General features: G+C 40.9%; 1 protein-coding gene across 13 annotated transcripts in view; it reads left to right on the forward strand.

Moving 5' to 3' along the window:
- Positions 1-23,268, forward strand: part of USP40 (ubiquitin specific peptidase 40) — a 90,711-nt gene that overhangs the window by 29,858 nt on the left and 37,585 nt on the right. For 12 of the 13 annotated variants that reach the window (XR_009254061.1, XR_009254062.1, XM_058700671.1 and 9 more), the window contains 7 exons: positions 10,369-10,669; positions 14,161-14,242; positions 15,731-15,902; positions 18,162-18,246; positions 19,356-19,426; positions 20,149-20,468; positions 21,756-21,879. Coding sequence is in view for 11 of the 13 variants with exons in the window: in XM_058700671.1 (XP_058556654.1) it covers positions 10,369-10,669; positions 14,161-14,242; positions 15,731-15,902; positions 18,162-18,246; positions 19,356-19,426; positions 20,149-20,468; positions 21,756-21,879 (1,155 nt within the window). In the remaining 2 variants the exon portion in view is untranslated. Of the gene's footprint in view, positions 1-10,368; positions 10,670-14,160; positions 14,243-15,730; positions 15,903-18,161; positions 18,247-19,355; positions 19,427-20,148; positions 20,469-21,755; positions 21,880-23,268 lie in introns of those variants that run through there. The other variant, XM_058700730.1, reaches the window with a different exon arrangement.

Genomic DNA, 23,268 nt, shown 5'->3' on the forward strand with positions numbered 1-23,268 from the left:
TGTGAGCAAATTCCTGGCTGTGGTTTCTTCTTGATACTTCTTTTGGGGAGAATTCCTCCACCTTGCCATTTTGTCTAGGTTTCTGTTTTTTGCATGTTACGAAAGCTTACATGTCCTGCTCCTGAGAGTAATGCTATGTTAAGAAAAGGGGTCACGTCCGGGCTGCCCAGGCCTAGCGCTTCAGGAAGCACTCCGGTGTATGCTGTGTGCACTCTGCTTTGTGATTTGGCTGCTCTTTCCCCCAGGTCAGTCCTACGCAGAGTTCATCCTTGCTTGCAGTGGGGAGCATTTGGACCTTTAACTAGGTGTGCTTTGATTTGTTTGTTAAAATAAGACTGATTTTTTTAAAAAGCCTGATTCAAAAAAGGAAAAGGAACAAAAAAACCAAACAAACAAAAAACTGTAAGCCTAGTTCCAAAAAAAAGAAGGAAAGGGGAAAAAAATAAAAAGCCTGATCCAGACAACAAGAAAAGGAGACGAAAAAACAAATGAACAAATAACTATAAGCCTGATGCAAAAAAAAAAAAAACAAAAACCTGGTCCTATTTCCCCCAGAACTGAAGGTGATGCTTCAGAGCACTTTATGTTCCATAGACTTGGTGCATGTGGAGCTGGGGGGCGTGCTGGTCCTCTGAGGGAGAGTCTTGCCGTGCTGGCTCACGGTCAGACCTGCCCTAGTAAAGCTGCACGCAGGGGCACCTAGGTGGCTCAGTCAGTTGAGTCTCCGACTTTGGCTCAGGTCATGATCTCATGGTTTCAGAGTTCAAGACCCACATCAGGCTCACTGCCGTCCGTGCAGAGCCCGCTTCAGATTTTCTGTCCCCCTCTCTCTGCCCCTCCCCCACTTGCACTGGTTCTCTCTCTCTCTCAAAAATAAAGCATTAAAAAAAAAAAAAAAAGATGCACCTGTAGGGGACAGGATGTGTGGTTTGGTGTAAGCAGTTCCACCTTCCGCCGGTGGGGGCGCTGTGCTGGCCTTGCTGGTGGGCGGAGAAAGATGGTGTCACCTTGCTCTCTTCCCCAGAGAGGAGAGGGGAACTCACATCTGCCACTGTTCAGGGAGTCCTCACAGACCAGCGAACAATCTCCCCTTCTGTGTCCCAGGTTTCTGTCAGATCCCTGCTCTCAACCCTTCTGTGCCCAGGCCGTCAACACACAGCCTTTGGTTTATCTCTTGTGGTTATCTTTGGCACGCAGCTAGGATGCGGAACTCCAAATTTTAAAGGACCCTGCACACGCTGGATCCACTCCCCTCCAGGGAGCGTCGCATTCTTGCAGCGCTGCGCCTGGTGCCGGCCTGTCCCAGAAAAGCAGTCGCACGACCGAGCAGGTGCCTGGAGTTTATGGTGAAGCACAGCAGAAAGCTGCGGCCAGGTTATCCACCCTCTGTTTGCACCTTTGTCCCCTGGTGCTGAACGGCTGCTCAAAGGCGCCAGCCAGGTCTTTTGTCCTTGAAGAGGCAATATATTCTCTTCCTAATGCACTCCAGGAAATGGAACGTTCTCTCCCAGTATAACCTGGGGCATCCCCACACTCCACTGTCCTCTCCCAGGCCTTTGCCCTCCTCCTCCCCAGGAGCGCAGCTGCCCACCGAGATCAACTCCTGTGAATGCTGTAGACTTTGATAACCTCCAACTTTGAGTTCCACTCTGCAGAAACTGGTGATATAGTCCATTCCTCCTGATTCCCCAGTCACTGGGTTTGGAGGAGTGCTTTTCTTGCACGAACCCCATGACGTCTCTCTAACCCCTCTCCCTTTCCTCTCCGCAAAAAGGGCTTCCTCCCTTCCATGCACCACAGCTCTTCTGTCCCCTAATTCATGTCACTGCACCTGCCACATTTTCTCCCTCAAGATGCGCAGAATGTTCTCTTAATCCTCCGATTGATTTTCTAGGTGTGAATTCAGAATCATTTGATGTTGATCTAGCTGTTTTCGAGGAACAAGGCAAGGCCAGGTTCCCCCTACTACTCCACCATCTTAACTCCCCCCCGCCCCCCAGGTTTTCCTTTAAAACAATTGGGTAAGGGCCCCTGGGTGGCTCAATTAAGCTTCCAACCTCTGCTTAGGTCATGATCTCATGGTTCGTGGGTTTGAGCCCCACGTCGGGCTCTGTGCTGACAGCTCAGAGGCTGGAGGCTGCTTCAGATTCTGTGTTTCCTTCTCTCTGATCCCCCCCCCCAACTTGTGTTCTGTCTCTCTCCCTCTCTCAAAAATAAATATTAAAAATTTTTAAGAAAACAAAAAATAATTGGGTCAGTGTCTCGGTATTTTACTCTTGAGTATGATATTAGTTGTGCACATTTTTAAAAAATATAAATACCCTGGGGCACCTGGGTGGCTCAGTCGGTTGGGCGTCTGCCTTCAGCTCAGGTCATGATCTCATAGTTCGTGAGTTCAAGCCCCACATTGGGTTCTGCTTTGCACACAGAGCGCCCTTTAGATCTTCTCTCCCCCCTCCCTCTCCTCTTTCCTCCCTCCCTCCCTCCCTTTTCCTCTCTCTCTCTCTGTCGAAAATAAACAGAATACTTAAAAGAAAAATATAAATACCTTTTGTAATTTTGAGGGAGTTAGCTTTTAATTCATAGTTGACTGATCATTTCATCTTGAGTAGACGTTGGATTTTATCAAATGTTGACTCAGTTTTGTGGGGTTTTTTTGTCTTGTACACCTTTTTTTCTGTTAATGTGATGAATTCCATTGATTGACCTTTTTAATGTTGAACAAATCTTACATTTCTGAGAATAATCCCACTTGGTCATGATACTCTCTATATTGCTGTCTTCATTTAGCTCATATTCAGGATTTTCGTGTCTGCATTTATGAGAGATACGAGTCTTGATTTTCTTTTTTTTGTAAAGTCTTTGTCAGATTTTAGTATCAAGGTTATATAGGACTCAGAAGTTGGAAAATACTCCTTTTTTTTATATTTTTGGAGGAATTCTCTCACATTGATAATTTTTTTCTTAAATGTTTGATGAAGCTATTGAGACCTGAAATTGTATTTTATTTAATTCCAGTGTAAGTAACATACGGTGTTAATATTAGTTTCAGCTGTGCAATATAGTGATTCAACAGTTCCCTGTATTCTCAGTGTTCATCATAAGTACACTCTTAATCCCCTTCACCTGTTTCACCCATCCCCCCCAGCCACCTCCCCTCTGGTAACCACCAGTTTGTTCACTCTCATTAAGAGTCTGTTTCTTGGTTTGTCTCTTTTTTTCCTTTGCTCATTTCTTCTGTTTTTTGTTTTGTTTTGTTTCTTCGATTCCACATGAGTGAAATCGTATGGTTTTTGTCTTTGACTGACTTCACCTAGCATAATAGCCTCTAGCTCCATCCATGTTGTTGCAAAGGCAAGATTTCATTTGAATAATATTCCGTTGTATAGAAGTACCACATCTTTATCCATTCGTCTATTAATAGAGACACTTGGCTGCTACCATAGTTTGGCTCTTGTAAATAACACTGCAGTCAATACAGGGGTGCCTATATCCCTTTGAATTAGTGTTTTCTTATTCTTTGGGTAAATACCCAGTAGTGTGATTACTGGATCGTAGGGTAGTTCTGTTTTTAACTTTGTGAAGAACCTCCATGCTGTCTTCCACAGTGGCTGTGCCAGTTTGAGCTCCCACCAACAGTCTACGAGGATTCCTTTTTCTCCACATCCTCGCCAACACTTGAGATTTTGATTATAGCCATTCTGACAGGTATGAGGTGATATCTCATTGTGGTTTTGATTTGCATTTCCCTGATGATGAGTGATGTTAAGCATCTTTTCATGCATCTATTGGCCATTTGTATGTTTTTGGAGAAATGTCTGTTCGTGTCTTCTGTCCATTTTTAATTGGATTATTTGGTGGGGTTTTTTGGTGTTTGCATTGTATAGTTTTTTAATATATTTTGGATATTAACCCTTTATCAGAGATATGTCAGTTGCAAATATCTTCTCCCATTCGGTGGGTTGTCTTTTAGTTTTGTTGGTTTTCTTTGCTGTGCAGAAGCCTTTTATTTTGATGTGGTCCCAATAGTTGATTTTTGCTTTTGTTTCCCTTGCCTCAGGAGACATACCTAGAAGGATGTTGCTACAACCAGTGTCAGAGAAATTACTGCCTGTGCTCTCTTCTATGATTTTTATGATTTCAAGTCTTACATTTAGGTCCTTAATCCATTTTATTTTTGTGTCTGGTGTAAGAAAGTGGTCCAGGTTCATTCATCTGCATGTGGCTGTTCAGTTTTCCCAGTACCATTTGTTAAAGAGACTGTCTTTTTCCCATTGCATATTCTTGCCTCCTTTGTCAAAGGTTAATTGGCCATATAATTGTGGTTTTACATCTGGGCTTTCTGTTCTCTTGAGACCTGAAATTTTTTTGGAGTAAGGTTTTTTAATTATAGTTTAAATTTGTTTTATTGTAGAGTTCTTTAGATTTTCTCTTCTTGCATTATTTTGGAAAATTTTGTTGTTTAAGGAGTTTGTTCCTTTATCTGTGATGTCAAATTTATTAGCATAAAATTATTCACAATATTTTGTGTTTTCTGTAGTGTCTATAGAACCTGAAGTTGTTTCCTTTTTTTCATTCCTAATATTAGTAATTTGTATTTTCTCACTTTTTTCCATCAGTCTTGCTTGGGGTTTACCAGGTTTATTAAACTTTTTCAAAACCTTTTGCCTCTTTTGATTTTCTCTATGGATCATCTCTTTTCTATTTCATTGATTTCTGCTCTTGTTTTTAATTATTTCCTTCCTTTTTCCTCTGGGATTTAATTTGATCAACTTTTTTCTAGTTTCCTGGGTTGGTATCTGAGTTGCTTTTAACCTTCCTTTTTTAAAATGTTTGTTTACTTATTTATTTTGAGAGAGTGAGCGAGCATGAGCAGGGGAGGGGCAGAGAGAGAGAGAGAGAGAGAGAGAGAGAGAGAGAGAGAGAGAATCCCAAGCAGGATCTGCACTGCCAGCATAGAGCATGGAGCACAACTTGGGGCTCAAACCCATGAACCCATGAGAACATGACCCGAGCCGAAATCAAGAGTTGGACCCTCAACCGACTGAGCCACCCAGCCGCCCTTAAACCTTCCTTTTAATAGATGCTTTTAAAGCTGTCAATTTCCTTCTCAGCACTAATTTAGCTGCAGCCAAATCTGACATGTTTTCATTATCATTCTGTTCAAAATATTTTGTAATCTCCCTTGTGGTGTGTGTGTGTGTGTGTAAATGTGTTGCTTAATTTCCAGATATTTGGGGATTTCTTTTTATCTTTTTGTTATATCCATAAATTGATTTCTAGTTAATTCCATTGTACTCTTGAGAACATGCTCTCTCCCTGATTTTAATTCTTTTGAATTTATTGAGATTTGTTCCACACCTCAGAATATGGTCTGTGTTGCTGAATATTCAGAATTTACCATAAAAGTTATTTTCTGCAGTTGCTGGATATATTTTGTAAATGTCAACTGTGTCACTTTGGTTGATAGTGTTCTGTTTTCTTCTCTGTCCTTACTAATTTTTCTGTCTTTTGGTTGTGTCTTTTGGTTTAAATATCCAGCTACAATGGTGGATTTCTCCCTCCCCCTTTTACTTTGGACAACTTCATGTGCCCTGAAGTGACACCATTAGGTGCATACACATTTTGGATTTTTATGGCCTGCTGACATACAGTGCCCTTCCTTTATCTCTGCTAATATTCCTTGCCTTGAAATTTACCTTGTCTAGTATTGATGTAACCTTGCAAGCTTTTTTATATAAGTGTGTCTCTTGCAGTGTGAAGTTGGCTCTTTTTTATTTGGGATAATTGTGATTTTTAAGTAATCTCTCCTTTTATTTAAAGCATAATTTGTTAGCATAAAGTTGTTTGAAGTATTCCCGTGTTACCTTCTTACTGTCCATAGGATCGGATGTTCCCTGGTTCATTTCTGATCTTGATAATTTGGGTGTTTCGGCTTTCTCTTTCATCAGTCTTGCTAGGGGTTCATCACATCTATTAAACTCTTTAAGAAAGTAGCTTTGTATGTGTTGATTCTTCTATGCTGTTTGTTTTCTATCAGATAATAGTTTGATAAGTTTCTTTTAATTAGAATGTGTAGTCCATTTGGTTTTAATGCATTAATATGGTTGAGTTTGAATTTACCATCGAGGTATTTGGTTTTTATTTGCCACCTGTTTTTTGCTCCTTCTTACTTACCTTTTAGATTAATCAGGTGATTTTTAGTATTTCATCTTTATCTCCTCTGTTGGCTAATAGCTGTATTTCTGTAGTTTTTTTATTCTAGGGATCATATTATACGTAAGTTCATATTACCAATTAAAGATTCATGGCACACCACTTCATGAACAGTGTAACATGCTCACAGTGGTGTAATTGCATTTCTGCTGTTGTCTTATGTTTTACCATTACAGGTAAACTCCACTCTACGTTATTTATTTTTATTATTATTAAATTTTGCTTTAAACACTCAGGCAGCTTTTTTTTTTTTTTTTTTTAATGTTTATTTTTTTGAGAAAGAGACAGAGCACGAATGGGGAAGGGGCAGAGAGCGAGGGAGACACAGAATCCGAAGCAAGTTCTGGGCTCTGAGCTATCAGCAGAGAGCCCGATGTGGGACTCAAACTCAAGCACTGTGAGATCGAGACCTGAGCTGAAGTCGGAGGCCTAAGTGACTGAGCCACCCAGGCTCCCCAAGCAACTTTTTAAAAAACTGAATGAAAAAATCGTGTTTTATGCTTATCTATTCTGGTGTTCACTGGTTCTTGCACATTCAGCCGTGCATCTGGTATCACTGCCCTGGAATGTAATAGAACTTCAAGTCTTTTGAGAATGTCCCTCTTCGAGTCTTGGTGAAAATATTCTCGGCTCGTTTGATTGAAATTGTTATTTTGTCTTCAGTTTTTTTAAGGGATATTTTTGCAGGATATAAAATTCTGGTTTTATAGGTTTTGTTTTTTGTTTTTTCCTTTCAGTACCTTAAAGATGACACTCCATTATGTTTTGGCTTCCATTATTTTGGTTCCGTGACTTGAACGTAATGTGTCCTTTTCTCTGCCAGCTTTTAAGATTTTTTTTCTCTTTCTTTGATTTTTAGCAGTTTATTTCTTTTTTGTTATTTTTAAAATTTATTTTGAGAGAAACAAAGTGTGAGTTGGAGAGGGGCAGAGAGAGAGAGAGGGGAGAGAAAATCCCAAGCAGGCTTCACACTGTCAGGGCAGTGTTTTATGGCTAAGCTGAAACCAAGAGTTGGCCCTTAACCTAATGAGCCCCCCAGGCCCCCCATGGTTTCAGCAGTTTAACAATAATGTGTCTCAGTATGGTATTCTTTGCGTTAATTGCTTTGTATTTGCTACGTTTTTTGTATCTGTAACTTAAAGTCTTTCTTCAGTTTTGGCCACTGTCTTCTTAATTTATCGTCTGCCCCATTATCTCTCTTCTCCTTCTAGGACTACAGTTACATATGTATTAGAACATTCTGGATTTCCTCACAGATGTTAGATAACTGGGTTTTTTTTTTTCTTTTTCTGAAAATTTTTACCTCTCCTTCAATTTGGATAATTTACATTGCTTCATCTTCAAGGTCATTGGTTCTCCTGCTATATCTAGTCTTCCATTAAGCCCAGCTAGTGAACTTTCTGTTTAGATACTGTATTTTTCAGCTTTAGAATTTCCACTTAGCTGTAATGGAGAGTGTCCGTTTCTCCACTGAAACTCCCTATCTGAACCCACTCTGTTCATCCTTTCTTATAAATTAAATACATTTTTTTTGTTTTGTTAAAATTTTTTTAATGTTTATTTATTTTTGAGACAGAGAGAGACACAGCATGAACGGGGGAGGGGCAGAGAGAGAGGGAGACACAGAATCGGAAGCAAGCTCCAGGCTCTGAGCCATCAGCCCAGAGCCCGACGCGGGGCTCGAACTCGCAGACCGCGAGATCGTGACCTGAGCTGAAGTCGGACGCTTAACCGACCGAGCCACCCAGGCGCCCCACATTTTTGAAAGTCTAATTGGCTTTATTAAGCTATATAAATTAAGTATTTGTAATAATTTCTTGGTATCATAATGTCTGGATCGTTTCTGGGTCTGTTTCTATTAACTTTTTTTTTCTCTTGTGAATTGACCGTGTCATCTCTTGATTATGAGAAACACTGTCCTGTTTGCATGTCATTTAATCTTATATTGCCTATGGGTGCTGTCCTCTAAAGAGTTTCACAGTATGTCATACCAGGCTGTTAAATTACCTTTGAATCGTCTTGATCCTCTGGTAGCTTCATTTTACAGTTTGTAGGGTGGGCCTATTGCAGTGTTGCTGTTAGTCCTGAGACACGCCTGGTCCTCCCTCTTAAGACAGAGGTTGCCAGAATATGGCCACTGCCTGTTTTTGTACAGCCCTGTTTTTTAAATGGTTATTTATTTTAAAAAGCTATATAGGTGGGGCGCCTGGGTGGCGCAGTCGGTTAAGCGTCCGACTTTGGCCAGGTCACGATCTCGCGGTCCGTGGGTTCGAGCCCCGCGTCGGGCTCTGGGCTGATGGCTCGGAGCCTGGAGCCTGTTTCCGATTCTGTGTCTCCCTCTCTCTCTGCCCCTCCCCCGTTCATGCTATGTCTCTCTCTATCCCAAAAATAAATAAACAAACGTTGAAAAAATAAAAAATAAAATAAAAAAAATAAATAAAAAGCTATATAGGTGCCCACATAATGTCCTCAAGTTTGCCTCTTAAGTTCACAAAGCCTAAGGTGTTTACTGTCCAACCTTTTACAAGTTTGCCAGCCCCCAGCCTAAGGCATGGCCCTTCTAGGATTTCAGTGGAAAGCCTGAGATGTTTGTCATACTCCTGTAACTTGCCAGGACTTTAGTTCCCCGTTCTTCTGTCCAGCAGCAGGATGCTAAAGTCTCTGCTCAGATAGAATCTACCAGCTGTTGCTTCCTGTGGGGTTTTGTGCGTCTTGGATTGTGCATAAACTGTTCAGAAGTCAGCCAAGGATTCGAGGGGGATTTGGAGTAGATTTGAGGCTCCTTTATACGGCTCTTTCACTTTCTAGCCTCTCTGGCATGTTCAAATTCTGTTTCCTTGGCTCAGTAAGGCTCCTGCCCTTTGCTTGAACCCCTCCACCGCTACAAACTGGGAAGCAGTGGGTTAATGTAAAACTCATCGAGTTTGCTTCCCTTTGAAGGATTATGTCCCCTGTTTTATGCCTGTTTTTGGTTACTCTCCGAACATTTGTTTTCATTATTTTGTCTAGAGTTTATCATTTCTTATCAGGAAAGTTAGTCCAATAAAAGTTCTCTGCTGTTACTGGGACCAGATTGTGCCAAGTTTGAGGCTTAAAAGAATTAATCCTCAATTATTAAACGAAGAAAAAAATGGCTAACCAGAAAGTTCATTACTCCCAGTTTTCCAACTGTTATCTGATTGTACCTAAGCAAGTCAGCTACAAAACCCTTTTACTGTCTTTTGTACACAGTGGTAACAATACTGTCTGGGTCATATACTCCTTCCCTTCTGTTTGCGACACCATCCTACTTTGATGAGAGAGTTGGCATTGCTGCACATTCATTCTTCCAAGTGGAAAATGAGAGTCACCTTTCCATATTGACTGATGGACTAAGCAGATGTTGTGCACACCTCCCAGGTGGTTTCCTGCATAAAGTAACTTCGCGCTGTGAGGCAAGAAGACGCGAGGCCACACAGCAATCAGGGAGTGAGGAGGGACAAGAGTAGGGCTGAAAGAGGGGATAGGCAACGAGGAAAGAGTGGTTTTTTCTTTCTAACCCTTTAGCGAGAACTTGATTCATAGTTTTTAGGATTAAGACTTAAGCCTTCTGTGCTTTGATTTCCTGAGCTAACCTGTCAGCTTCCTGGACCGACAACGTTCAATTTAGTCCATGTTAAATGACAATTTCAGCTTATGATTATTACTTTATTCCTTTATTACTTTATTCCTTTATTACTCAGACAGAGTTTGTCTGAGTCACTAGTTTTGAAATTCTCTTCCGTAACGTTTCACTGTTGTGATTGCCTTTGTTTTATGCTCTGTTTATACTCTGTTTGAAACATCTCAAAAGTGTTTGTTCTGCCTAATCTCTTTTAGTAAAGTACTTTTCAAAACTAGTGTTATTGAGGTATAATTAAAGTATTTTTTGGCTTGTGGCACGGCAGCTTTCTCCCTTGATGTGACTATTAGACTGTTTAAAGGAGAGCACTCTGATTGTTATTAAATGTCTCATCAGGACTCAAACGGGTTTTTTTTTTTTCCCTTCTTAGCTGGGTAGGCCAAAAATAAAGGTGAAGTTCAAATATTTAGTCACAGAAAGGAAGATGTAGTTTTTTATTAAAAAAAATTTTTTTTTATTAACCTTAGTATTTGTTTTTTGTCTCTCTCTAGTTCTTACAGCTTCAGTCTCAGATATTTCTGCTCAGTGCAGATGAAAGTACAGTCAGTCTCTTGAAGAATGGTTCTCTCCAGGCTGAGTCCGATTTCCAAAAGAAGGATCAACACCTTTTCCAGATGCATACTTCAGAATCCCCAGGATTAAATGACAGAAACTCCTGTCCCCACTGGTTTGATATAAATGATTCCAAAGTCCAACCAATCAAGGAAAAAGATATTGAACAGCAGTTTCAGGGTAAAGAAAGTGCCTACATGTTGTTTTATCGGAAATCCCAGTTGCAGAGGCCCCCCGAAGGTATGGAAAGAAAAATGTTCTATTTGTTTAAGTTGATGACGTTAGGTGATAAATATGTAATGCTGTTTGAATTTTTACCCTTTTAAAATTTTTTTTTTTCAACGTTTATTTATTTTTGGGACAGAGAGAGACAGAGCATGAACGGGGGAGGGACAGAGAGAGAGGGAGACGCAGAATCGGAAACAGGCTCCAGGCTCCGAGCCATCAGCCCAGAGCCCGACGCGGGGCTCGAACCCACGGACCGCGAGATCGTGACCTGGCTGAAGTCGGACGCTTAACCGACTGCGCCACCCAGGCGCCCCTGAATTTTTACCCTTTTAAAAGAAAGTTTACTCTTGGGCACCTGGGTGGCTCATCGGTTAAGCATCCGACTCTTGGTTTCAGCTCAGGTCATAATCTCATGGTTTCGTGAGTACGAGTCCCACATGGGCTCTGCAGTGACAGCAAGGAGGGAGTCTCCCTCTCCCTCTCTCTCTGCCCCTCCCTCACTCATGCTGTCTCTGTCTCTCAAAATAAATCAATAAACTTAAAAAGTTTACTCTTGGAACATTTTTAAATATTTTCAAGATTAACAGGAGGAAACACATTATGCAAAAGATATCTAACAGTCATTTTATAGTTATATATTTGTATTTATTTTTTCTCCTTTAATAATATGAGGCCATAGTTAGTGTTTCAAAATCAGGTGCTTGGATCACATAATGGGTTCTTGTTGTGTGGACTGACTTGCTTGTGATTGCCCTGTGCTTAGGCTTGGCTGTGTCGTTTGGCCATGTGTTTGTTGCCTTTGAGTTGTAAGGGGCCCTAGTCTTGTTTTCATATGTCCCCTTTTTACTTCTTTTTTCCTTTCCCTCAAGATAATTAATGTAGTCTCTGAGCAATTGAAGTATCTTCAAAACATTCTTTGTTAAACCTTCTAAGACAGCTCATAAGACAGGGAGGTTAAACACTGAGACCCACAGTGATACATTATTTTAAAGTGTTTATTTGGGGGGGTGGGCAGAGAGAGAGAATCTAGTGCTCTGTCAACACAGGGCCTGACGTGGGGCTCAGTCCCACAAACCGGCAGATCGTGACCTGAGCCAAAATCAAGAGCTGGACACTTAACCGACTGAGCTACCCAGGCCCCCCCACAGTGATACATTTTTAATTGAAAGCACTAACATGAATCAAAGTGTGTAGACTTTGGTCACTTCCCAAAGTCCACTCAAAAGTAAAAATCCTAACCAGGGAAGTTCCTTGGATTGAGGCAAATCTGTGGTTGCAAATGAGGACACTGTTCTTAGAGAATGAAAATAGTAATCGTTTTTATAAAGAACAAGAAGAGAGCAGTTACTAATTTGCACATGAGTCAAAGGAAATAAAATTTCTGGATCTAAAACTGTTACACAGTTATTCTGTTTAACCAGAAATTGTAGGCTTTATTTTTTTGAAGGGGGAAAAAATACGGTAATGGTTCTGATAAAAATACCGTGAAGGCAAAATTCACAGTTCTAGAAATATATATTAACAACAAAAAAGAACGTGTTCAGATGGAGTATTTCTTTTTCCCCAAGTTGAATTTTAGTATGTGTATGATTTGACTAGGTACTAAATGATAGTTTTCTAGTTAGCTTATGAATTGAATAAAGACCTGGCTGAAATCTTAATGGACTTCTGGGGGGAATAAAGGGATGGAACATGGCAAAATGATTCTAAATTCACCTAGAGAGGTGAGTTAACGGAAACTGACGCAGGACCTACTGAAGGGAATTTACTCCATCAGTAAAAACCTGTTTGTAAAAGCTCCAGCAGTTCAGACAGCACAGTGCTTAATGTGGAGAGGTGGGCAGATCACTGGAGTAGAGCTAGCCCAGATACCCGTCCAGGGTTTTTAAGGTTTTAACCCGTGGTAAGGTAACTTTTCAGCTAAATGGGAGGAAAGGGAAATCACTCAAGAAATAGAGCTGGAAGTAAGCTACTAATCACTTGAATTAGCAGTCAGTGTAATCAAGTGACCGTATTCGTCGCTTGAATGAAATTCGAGTTCCTTTAATGTTTTTGTTAAAAGGGAACCTTAAAATGTATAAGCATATTTTCTTTTTCTTTCTTTAATTTTTTTAATGCTCATTTATTTTTGAGAAAGCAATAGAGTGCAAGTGGGGGAGGGGCACAGAGAGAGAGAGACAGACAGACAGACAGAACCCAAAGCAGGCTCCACGCTCTGGGCTGTCCACACTGAGCCTGATGTGGGGCTTGAACTCGTGAAACGTGAGATCCTGACCTGAGCTGAAGTCGTTCGCTTAACTGACTGAGCCACCCAGGTGCCTCATGTATTTTCTGATCTTAAGGTAGAGAAGACCTTTCTAAGCTTAAAAGGAAAAAAAGAAAATTTAAGGAAAAATGTTACAAACATTTAATAATCTAAAAGGCAAATGACAAGCCCTGTGGGAAACAGGAAAACATATGACATTTATTTCCAGTCTGCAGAGTGCTCTCGTGTATATTCCATTGTGCTTAATAGAAAATTGGGAAAAGGGTATAAATAAGCAAATGTACAAAAGAAGAAGAGCAACCAATAAAGTGAAGGAAAAACAAATTCAGCCTAACTCATAATCAAAAACCAGGCATTGAAACGGTAGTGAGATGCCACTTTTTTCCTGCCAAGTAAAATGTTTCTGCTAATCTTGTTCTCGATAGTTGGCACTTCGTCTGGTTAGGTATATAAAGTAGTGTAACCGATTAGGTTATGTGTATTTAAAAACCTTAAACCAGTAATTCTACAAATTGGTCTTGAAATAATCAGAGTTGTGTATAAATATTGATGTTCAAAGATGTCAGAGATGTTCGTTACTCCCATTATCTTATAATAATGACTAGAAATCACCCCAATGTCTAACAGAAAAGATTGGTAGGATTAATTCTGCTATTTATAGAATAGACTACTGTGCAATCATTTAAAACTTTGGAGAAACACAAATGTGAAATGAAAAAGCATGTAACAGATTTGTTAAATACAGTGCTACTTTAAATAAGCGTGTGTATGTGCACACATGCGTGTGTGCACGAACAGACATGTTGCGCAGGTACATAGAAGAGAGACCAGAAGTATATATAATAAATTTTAGGAGTATCTCTTGGGAATGGGATTACAGGTGATATCTATTTCTTTTATATTGGAAAAATACTTTCCAGAATTTTTGCAGTGACCAGTTACTACATTTGTTATCAGGGAGAAAATAGTGGGTGTTCTTTTTTAAAAGTGTATTTAAAGAGAATCAAAGAAATGGACTCCTTCTACTAGCTTGGCTTAAAGAGCCATGTATCTTTCATTGGTCGTAATGTTTTCGTTTTTCAGATGGGAGAGCTTAGATCCATGAGAAGTTCGTGTTCACAGAGATAGTTAGTACAAGCTTTCCTAGCTCCCAGCACTTTCTACTTTTCCCTGCTACCAGGTGTCCAGCAACCAGAGTTCGTGTAGTCAGCCCAAGTTAATGACATTTTTTTCACAGCTCGAGCCAATCCAAGGTACGGGGTTCCAGGTCATTTGCTGAATGAAATGGATGCGGCCAACATTGAACTGCAAAGAAAAAGGTGAGTTTGACCTACTTTTAGAGTTCAAATGGTTTTTCTGGAGAATGGGGATCTAATTTAGGTCTTAAGTATTCAATCAGAAAAATTAAAAAGAAAAAAAAGTCAGTTAATGCCAGTGTCTGTGTAGCTGCTGAATTTTTATAGTGAGAGTATCTTCTACTTTGAAATGATCCTTCTCTGTGATGGCGAATGCAATCATGTCACACGAATGGCCGTTGCTGAGTAGGGATGAAGCCTGGGAACACTGGAGAACTTGGTAAACACACAGGACGCTAAATGAATTGTATCCTGGCCTGTCAGGTGGTGCTCTAGGTACAAAGAGCCCGCTGTGAAAATCACCCCTCCTTATTTTAGTTGTGGAGAAGTGACACGTAGTGACAGAAGACCCAAGGTGGGTAAAAGGAAGGAATGTGGATTCTGCTAACTCTCTGGCAAAAACCCGTAACGGGTTATCCCAAGCGTGGTTTGTGAGAACTTGATGATTTCCTGTTCTCTTTTGAGGTGTCAGCTTGGACCCTGAAAAACTGGATCTTTAGTTGCTCTCTGACAGGGTCAGTGGGGTATTGGGTTAGGGAAGTGGATGTTCTCGTGGTCTCCACGTGGCTGGCTCATTATGTAGCAGGGATGTGTTCAGCATTTTTATCATTGACTTGAAGCTGGGGGGAAAAAAGTGGCAAATGGATTGAATGGCAAACCGCTGTCAAAGGAAATCAAGACACTAAAAATATACAACCTAGAGTAAAACATCTTAAACAGGAAAGATAACCTGCATGAATGGGTGCACATTAGCAGTGGGTGTTCAGAGCAACAGGGGCAACAACGTAATGGGTTTAGCCAGCCAGCACTAAGCTTTTTTATGTGACCATCAGAAAAGTTAGTGCTGTCTTTGGCCACATTAGTAGAATTGTGTCTGGAGAACCTGAGCAGTGGCCTCACCCAGCTCTCCCTTGGCCAGATTGCCAGGAGTGGAGTAGCCAGCACTGGCCTTAGGGGAGCCGAGCGGATTCAGAGAAAAGCAGCCAGCACCAGGCTGCAGCTGAGGACCTTCGACCTGGGGAGAGTAGACTCTGGAGGATCTTGAGATCCACTCTAAATATTTTACGGAAGAGTCTACGGGGTCTAGTGAAAGTAAGGGTGAGACAGAAGTTTAAAAATCTGGCACTTAACGCATTACAGGAAGAGGTTTCTAGCATATTTGTAACTGTAGTCTCAGGGTTGGAAGATTCTGAGCGTGGATACTTTTTCAGAATAATATTGCACAGTGTGTCTTAAAATTCATTTTCCTTGGAATTCATGGTGGCAGAGCTGAAAACTTGCTATTCATTGAGAAACTTAAATGAGTTACTTTTGGAGCATGGAGGAAAAGGACATTAGTGATAATTAGGTAGAATAGAGAACTTATTTATATTATAAATCAAGTATTTTTGTTTGGGGATGAAACCGTGTTATAAAAACTTAGCATTTGTGTATTTTTATTCCTCTTTAAAGGGCAGAATGTGATTCTGCAAACAATAGTTTTGAATTGCATCTGCACCTGGGCCCTCAGTATCATTTCTTCAATGGGGCTCTGCACCCGACAGTCTCTCAAGCAGAAAGCACGTGGGATTTCACCTTTGATAAAAGAAAAACTTTAGGAGATCTTCGACAGTCAATACTGCAGGTAATTTAGCCCTGCTTCCTCTTACTAATTTAGACATTAAGGTCCGTCTCAAGCTGGACTCTCCTTTTCAAAAACCCTGTTTGGGAGACAACTGTTTCTTTTGCAAAGCCACTTAAAATCCTACAGCTGCCACTTCATGAGGGTTGCCCCAGATGTTCTCTCTGTGTACATTTTTCAGAGAGGCTTTTCTGCATGCCGAGACCCACACTGTCCTGCCAGCAGGTTTTCAGGGGGAGAATCAAGCCTGGTATATTTTATCTGGGGAGAAAGAGTATAAGACTGTCCCTTTTTTGAAAAATTATTTGTTAAAAGAGGAGAAAAAATAAAGATGAGCATGTTGCCCAAAACCAAGAGCTAAGCAAACAAAAGCATCTAGCACTTCTCCCTTTCCTAAGTAGAGCAGAGCGTTTTGTTGTTTTAAATTTTTTTTAAGAGAAAAAAAATTTAAGGAAAAAGAGAAAGCCAGACAGTGCGCAAGCAGGGGAGGGGCAGAGAGAAGTGGGGAGAGAGAATCCCAAGCAGGCTCCACACTTGTCAGCACAGAGCCCGATGGGCTCAAACCCATAAACCGTGAGATCACGAACTGAGCCGAAATCAAGAGTCGGAAGCTTGACAAACTGAGCCACCCAGGCGCCCTGAGAATAGCATTATTACTAAAGCTTTTCAGTGAAGGAAAATCGCTCCTGGTGTGCAGTACAAACGAGCCTTGTCGTCCGTCGTTTCCTCTGAGTAACCGGTCCAGGTGTGCTTTACTGAGAACAGTGCTGCCTACTTTACTTCCAGTGCCTTCATGTAGATCATGTCCTCTGGTTCTTAATCTCACGGCAACCCAGGGTAAGCTAACTCCATATTACAGGTGCAAAAATTGTGGTTTGGGGACATCTAATGGCTTGTGTACGGTCGGGCTTCTGGTTGTGGTAGAACTAGGCCCTGGTCTCCTTACTCTTTTCTTCCTTTTAATCACAGCTTTTCACCTTGTGCTACTTCCTACTCAAGGAAAAGGGAAATAGAAAATGTAGGCATTAATTTCTTGCAGGAATAAATGAATTTTCTGAAAAAATGTATCAATTCCCAGGGCACCTTGGTGGCTCAGTCTATAAGCATCTGACTCTTCAGCTCAGATCATGATCTCATGGGGCTCTGTGGCAGCGTGGAGCCTGCTTGGGATCTCTCTCCCTCGCTCTCTGCCCCTCCCCCACTCACGCTCCCACTCTCACTCTCTGTCAAAATAAATAAAATAAAAAAAACACTTATCAGTTCCCAAAATTATTCACTTTCTCTTGATTTTCCTCTTGTACAAAGAAAAGCAGGCCAATGTCTTTTTTAACTTTAGTGGATTTGAATGATATTTAAATGTTGGGTTCGTATCAGGATTTCTGAAATTTCCTAGTGTTTCTGAATTTTTGCATTAAAAGTTCACTCCTGAGCCAGTCCAGGCAGTGTTGTTATAGGTAGGTTTGGGAAGGGGACCCCGTCTAGGGGGACTTTCAGATGGAAAAGACCTCTTCACCTTCGTAAGTTTCAAATTTGCTGCAGTCTGCTTTCTGGTGTTTTAAGTGCACATCTCTGTTATTCTGGAGGTAAGACATTGGCAAGAGGCTGCAGGGTTGACTCAGTTAACTAATCACCTGTAAAGAGGAGATTTCCTTTTAAGGGAGCTACCTTGTGGTATTGTGGAGAGGAATGAAGTAGGACTGACCCTTACAGGCGATGTTATCCTGGTGAGATGACCAGTCCCCAGAGTCTTAGATCTAGAAACTTAAAAAAAAAAAAAAATCCATGGTGATACTATTCTGTAAACTGGCAATGCTACTTTTTGAATTTATAGTGGGAAACATTCCTTTCAAGTTAACAAAAATGTTGGTGTGTGCTTTTCCCTGCACAGTGCTAGTGAAACGAATGATTCTTGCTCTTTGGACAAAGATTTTTGGGCTGACATGCTATCAGTGTGCCTTCCCGTGGAAGTGGCCTTCCCCGTGAATTAAGTACAGTCGTTGGGGTGGTCATCACATTCACTGCGTATGCAGCATTCTCCGGTCGCTAATGGCTGAGATTAACCATCTTTGGATTTGGCTTATTTAGCAACGAGTGATGCCTTCTTGCCACATCTTTGGTGCTGGGTGGGATGGGTATATTCATTCGCTAGCTCCCCGTTTCATCTAAACACATGTAAAATTGCACAGTGTGATTCTTTCACCTGGAAATGTGAAATTAATGTTACTTCCCATCGTTCTGTTTTCTTCCACTAATATTCTGTAGCTGTTAGAATTTTGGGAAGGAGATCTGGTGCTTAGTGTGGCAAAGCTTGTTCCTGCAGGACTTCACGTTTATCAGATGCTGGATGGTAAGATAAACAACTGAAATACAACAACTCTTCGCATATATTTATATTTTGATCATCTCCTCTGTGATTGTCTTCTCTTAGCCGGTCTCTCCCCCTACTTGCTACTTCCTTAACTAGGCTATCATCACATTGTCGGTTTTCAAAGAACTAATTTATCTGATTTATGTTCTATGTGAATTCTGCTAGCACAGACGTGGTTTATATTTTTTTTTTCAAATTAAGGGCACCTCTCCACCAAAACAAGTTTTTGAGAGGCTTTGGATTTTTTTTTTTTTTTTTGTATTACCACAGATTTTGTAGCAAAGCAGACAAAAATACTTCGAGAACTTAAAAGTATTTGCTACCTGTGAATAACAACAAAACAATAGTAATAGCAGTAGCTGCAGTGACATTTATTTTGGACTTCACTGTGCTAAACACTGAGATAAGTTTTCTGTAAATTGTATCCTTTGATTTTCACAAAATTCTTTTATCTCCATTTCCTAAACAAGAAAACTGATGCTTGGGGACGAGGCACACAGGACAGATAGCTAATTAGTGCTGGGTCCCGGGCCATGTGATGCCTAAGCTCACTCCTGTACAGTGTTCATTACGGTCAGTGCTTCCCCTGCTCTCGTGCTCAGGAGGCTTACATAACAACAGTGCAGAAATGCTTACATAAAATGGAAAAAAAAAAAAACAACCGTAAGAGTATGATGAGAAGAATACAGATAAACGTAATATCGGGACACCTGGGTGGCTCAGTCAGTTAAGTGTCTGACTTCAGCTTGGGTCATGATCTCACTGTCTGTGAGTTCAAGCCCCATGTCGGGCTCTGTGCTGACAGCTCAGAGCCTGGAGCCTGCTTTGGATTCTGTGTCTCCCTCTCTCTGCCCCTCCCCTGCTCGTGCTATGTGTCTATGTCTCAAAAATGAATAAATGTTTAAAAAAATTTAAGATAAAAGTAATAGTAAATAATACCAGTATAATATTATGACTGCCTTTTCCTTAATTTTCCTTTATGAGAATGCTTTTTCAAACAAATATTTAAGTGTCTCAGGTTTTTGTTTTTGTTCGGTTGTCTTTGGTGATCATGACAGATGGTCTCACTGATGGCCTCTTCTTCCTAGGAGATAACCTGACACTGTGTGAAATGGAAATTGAGGATGGGGAAGACATCTTTGTATGGAATGGGGTGGAGGTAAAAACACATTGAAGAAATATTTGTGATGGTTCTGTTTTTTTCAGTTGTTGAATAAAACTTTATTCAGCATATGTGAAGGCAGCTAGATTTTAGAAAAAGTCTGAAATGTCTGATAAATTGTAGGTATAATCAGTGTTAGTTATATGCTAAAGAGACGTTTATTGAGTGCCTCCATTGAGCCAGATGTTCCATTCAAAAGTAAATAGTCCTTCATGCGTTCTGTGTAAATAATTGTATTGATCCGGGTGCTGAAGTAGGGATCTGTGCATATTCCCTGAGGGAGTTCAGACGGGGGCAAATACTTACACTGAGTTCTAGGAGTTACCTACAAGAGCAGAGTGAGTTTTCTAAGTCAGGAAAGGGGCAAGGAGCCTCTCACCCACTCGGTGGACTGCCCTTGGTTCATCTCCTGTATTTCCAAGGCTCTTTTTCTGTTGTTGTTTTTTCCCCAAGACTTTATTACCACTTCTGGGGACTTGTCCGTCTCTGTCTCCACTCCAGATTTCTCTCCTAGAAAGTAAAAAATGGCTAAGAGAAAGTTTCAGTGGAAAAATCTAGAGTTGTTCTTCTGATACATACAAGACATTTGTGAAAACTGTATTTCACTTGAAAAGAAAAAGAATGAAAATTCTTCAAGAGTAGTCTTTTACTGTGTTGTTCTGTTGACTTGATCGTGGCAGATAGAAACTATACTAACACTTGTCTTGGTATCATCGTAGGTTGGTGGCATCCACATTCCAACCGGTAGCGACTGTGAGCCTGTGCTCATAAATGTTCTTCATCTCGCAGCAAGCAGCCAGGGGGAGAAGTGTCAGCAGTTGGCAGAGGCCCCACATGTGTTCCCATCCAATGCAGAAGTGCGGGCTGTGCTCACAGCCTTGGCAATGCCCGTAGCCGTCCTCTTCGTCAGCACCACCGACTCTGTCGGGGAAGAGAACTGGGTCGCCATTCCTGAGGAAGATCTGAAGAAGACGTTCAGAGAACAGGGCCTCGGGAACGGGAGCTCGGTTCTCGTTCAGGAGTCTAAAGATGATAAGAGGTAGCTTGCTGAAACATAAGAGAATTCCTTTTTAAGGAATTTTAATTATAGTTTTTCTATCTCTTAGAACTCTAAAGCTTTATTTTAATAATGGTAAGAGCTCAGTATTTTCCTTTTGTTTCTAAACATCGTGTTCTGTGCACTGTATACAGGAGTGTTCTGGGTTAGGCAGCTTGGAGGAAAGATGATACTGAAATGGGTTTTTTCTTTTTTAATTTTTCCAGTAAGTATGGTCGATAATATAGGTGTAGATGAGATATAGTCTAGTTTTTTATAAAGCAGAATCTTCGCAAATCAGTTCTGATTAGCACTCACTACAAAACCGAAGGCACATTCTCACAAAGTTCCTGAATTTTTTCATGAGGAGGATATTAAGATACAGCTAAATTTGTCCATTTTGTCACAAGTTTCCCAGAAGGCAACTCCAGTTTTCATCATAATCCTTTTTCTGACTCCTGAGACCCTCCCATCTGCCCAGATATGGCACTTAATGTGGGGAATTATAACTTCGGTCCCCATGAGTCACACGGATGCTCCAAAGTGCCGCGTCTCTCCGTTTGTCACTCACGTCGGTTGTGGTGCTTTTCTGTGGTCAGTGCGTCCTGCACCGTCACCCACCAGCTTTCTGTCTACTGAGGACTTGAGGTTGCCAGCAACAAATGAGTTCGCTCCTTGACCAGTGCCGCGAATATGCTTACATTACAGGCTCCATATTATCAGTAATGGTGGCCGTGTCATAGGGCGCTCGGAACTGCTTTTATTTTGTATTACATCTATCACTACCACTCTTTGGGACGAGTGTTTTCCAGGCATTTATTTCCACACTTTGTTGATTTAACTTAAAAGTTTATTATACGTTCCTTTATAAAGAATAACATATGTGTGTTAGGACTTGGGGAACGGAGAAGCGAAGACCGAGCCTCCGTGCCCTGGGCCGGCTTCCCTGGTGGTTCCAGGTGCAGGTCTAAGCGCTCTGACACTTCTCTTTGAAAACGGTGGCAACACACAAGACGAAAAACGTGGCACCAGGTTATTTGTATGAGCCAAAGAATAGTTGGAGTCCTGAATACAGACCCTGTAGACCTACTGCCTAACGCTGCCCTAGAAGCATAGTCTGCTTTCTTAAAGCCGCCTCCGTACGCCCTGGTTACCTGCAGTCAGTCACGTCAGAGATGCCTGCGGAATTTTGGAAATAGTGCATAAGGGAAAGTGTTAATTTTCCGATCCTTTCTGATCTGTAGAAGTGCTGTGTAAAAACCCATTTTTTTAATGTCTTTTTCCCTACAGTTTGCTGCTCAGACAAGGGAAATGGTTCACTGGTGCGAGTGAGACCAGCTGGCTCCAAGTTCAAAATTTATGCGAGGTGGAGTCTGAGGAGAAGCAAGTTAAAATATCAGCCACTGTGAACACAGTGAGTAGGTTACACTTCAAGTTTGGAGGACGGTTTTCTAGTTGGACAGAATTTGACATGGAAAGCAGTACCCGAAATCTTCAGGACAGTTGTCTCAGTGGGCTTCTAGATCTAAAGAAATCAACTTTTGGGGGCACCCAGTTGGCTCAGTCAGTAGAGCATGCGACTCACAATCTCAGGGTCATGGGTTCAAACTCCCATGTTGGGCGTTGAGCCTACTTTAATAAAAAAAAGGGAGAGGGGAGGAAGTCAACATTTTATTACTAACATTTGATTACTGCTCGTTTACCTGTATCAGTGGCATATTTATTTCAAGAAAATATGGGCCGTTTTTTCCCTCTAGAGCCTGGAGTTAGAATATAGGATTTGCCTATTTAATTCGTTCATGGAATCTGCTGGCTTCAATAAATATAAAATGTTGTTTTCCTACGACCTTTTCTCTCTTTTTTAAACCAGGCATGTATGTTTCACTTTTGTGTTGTGTTGCTGTTGTTGATCTTCATTTGCTCTGCATTATACTCCGTGCTCTGTATAAAGCCAGCTGCTCTTCAAAGCGATTCTTCACTTTGCCACTTGAAGACCGTGACCCTCATTTCCTTAAACATCATTCCAGGAAACCTCTTTTTATATTTACATATTCTCAGTTCATTGAGGTTTTTTATCTATAACATCAAAAGAAACCTGTTAGAATGTTTTCTTTAAATACTCTAATTTCTTACGGTGCATTAATATTTGTTGGTACAGTAGAGGGGACAGTATAAGGCTGGTGCCCTGAAGCTTGAGAGACCTGCCATCCTGACCCTAAGTGAGGACTTTGGGAAGTCCTGGTTATTTAGTCCTTGTCCCTTCTTGGCACCTTCTGGGGCGCTGCTGGGAGGATCCTGTCCGTGATCGCTGACATCACTTTACCACTGAATTTCCAGTTTTATGCCCTAGAGGCAATTAGCCTAAACCAAAAAGGAAAAAAAAAAACAATATAGATAAAATTATTTAAACAGATTTAAATAGTGCCCTTGGATTAGCTTTGTACATTCTTATATTTTCTATGCTCATTGGCCCTGAGTTCGTCATTCTTAACATAAATACCATTAACTTTGTTTTCTTTTGTTTGCTCTCATTAAAAAGGTTAGTGGGTTTTCAGCTTTTTGCCTTTGTAGCTAGAATTGCTTTAAGTTTTTCCATAAGTGTCTTCTTTCTGCTCCAGTTAACATCAGTTTGGTAAAATCTTAACTATTAAGATCTGAGTTTTTATTTTTAACTTGGTAGAAGATAGAAAATGAATTTCAGGGATAGAAAAAAAAAAAAAATCTTTTTTCAAGTAGGCCGAAACCCTGCCCAGTAACAGGTAAGGCAGCTAACCTATTTACATGCGCACTGATGACCTCATGC

Source organism: Neofelis nebulosa, chromosome 2, assembly GCF_028018385.1.
Source record: "Neofelis nebulosa isolate mNeoNeb1 chromosome 2, mNeoNeb1.pri, whole genome shotgun sequence".
NCBI classification, from domain to species: domain Eukaryota; kingdom Metazoa; phylum Chordata; class Mammalia; order Carnivora; family Felidae; genus Neofelis; species Neofelis nebulosa.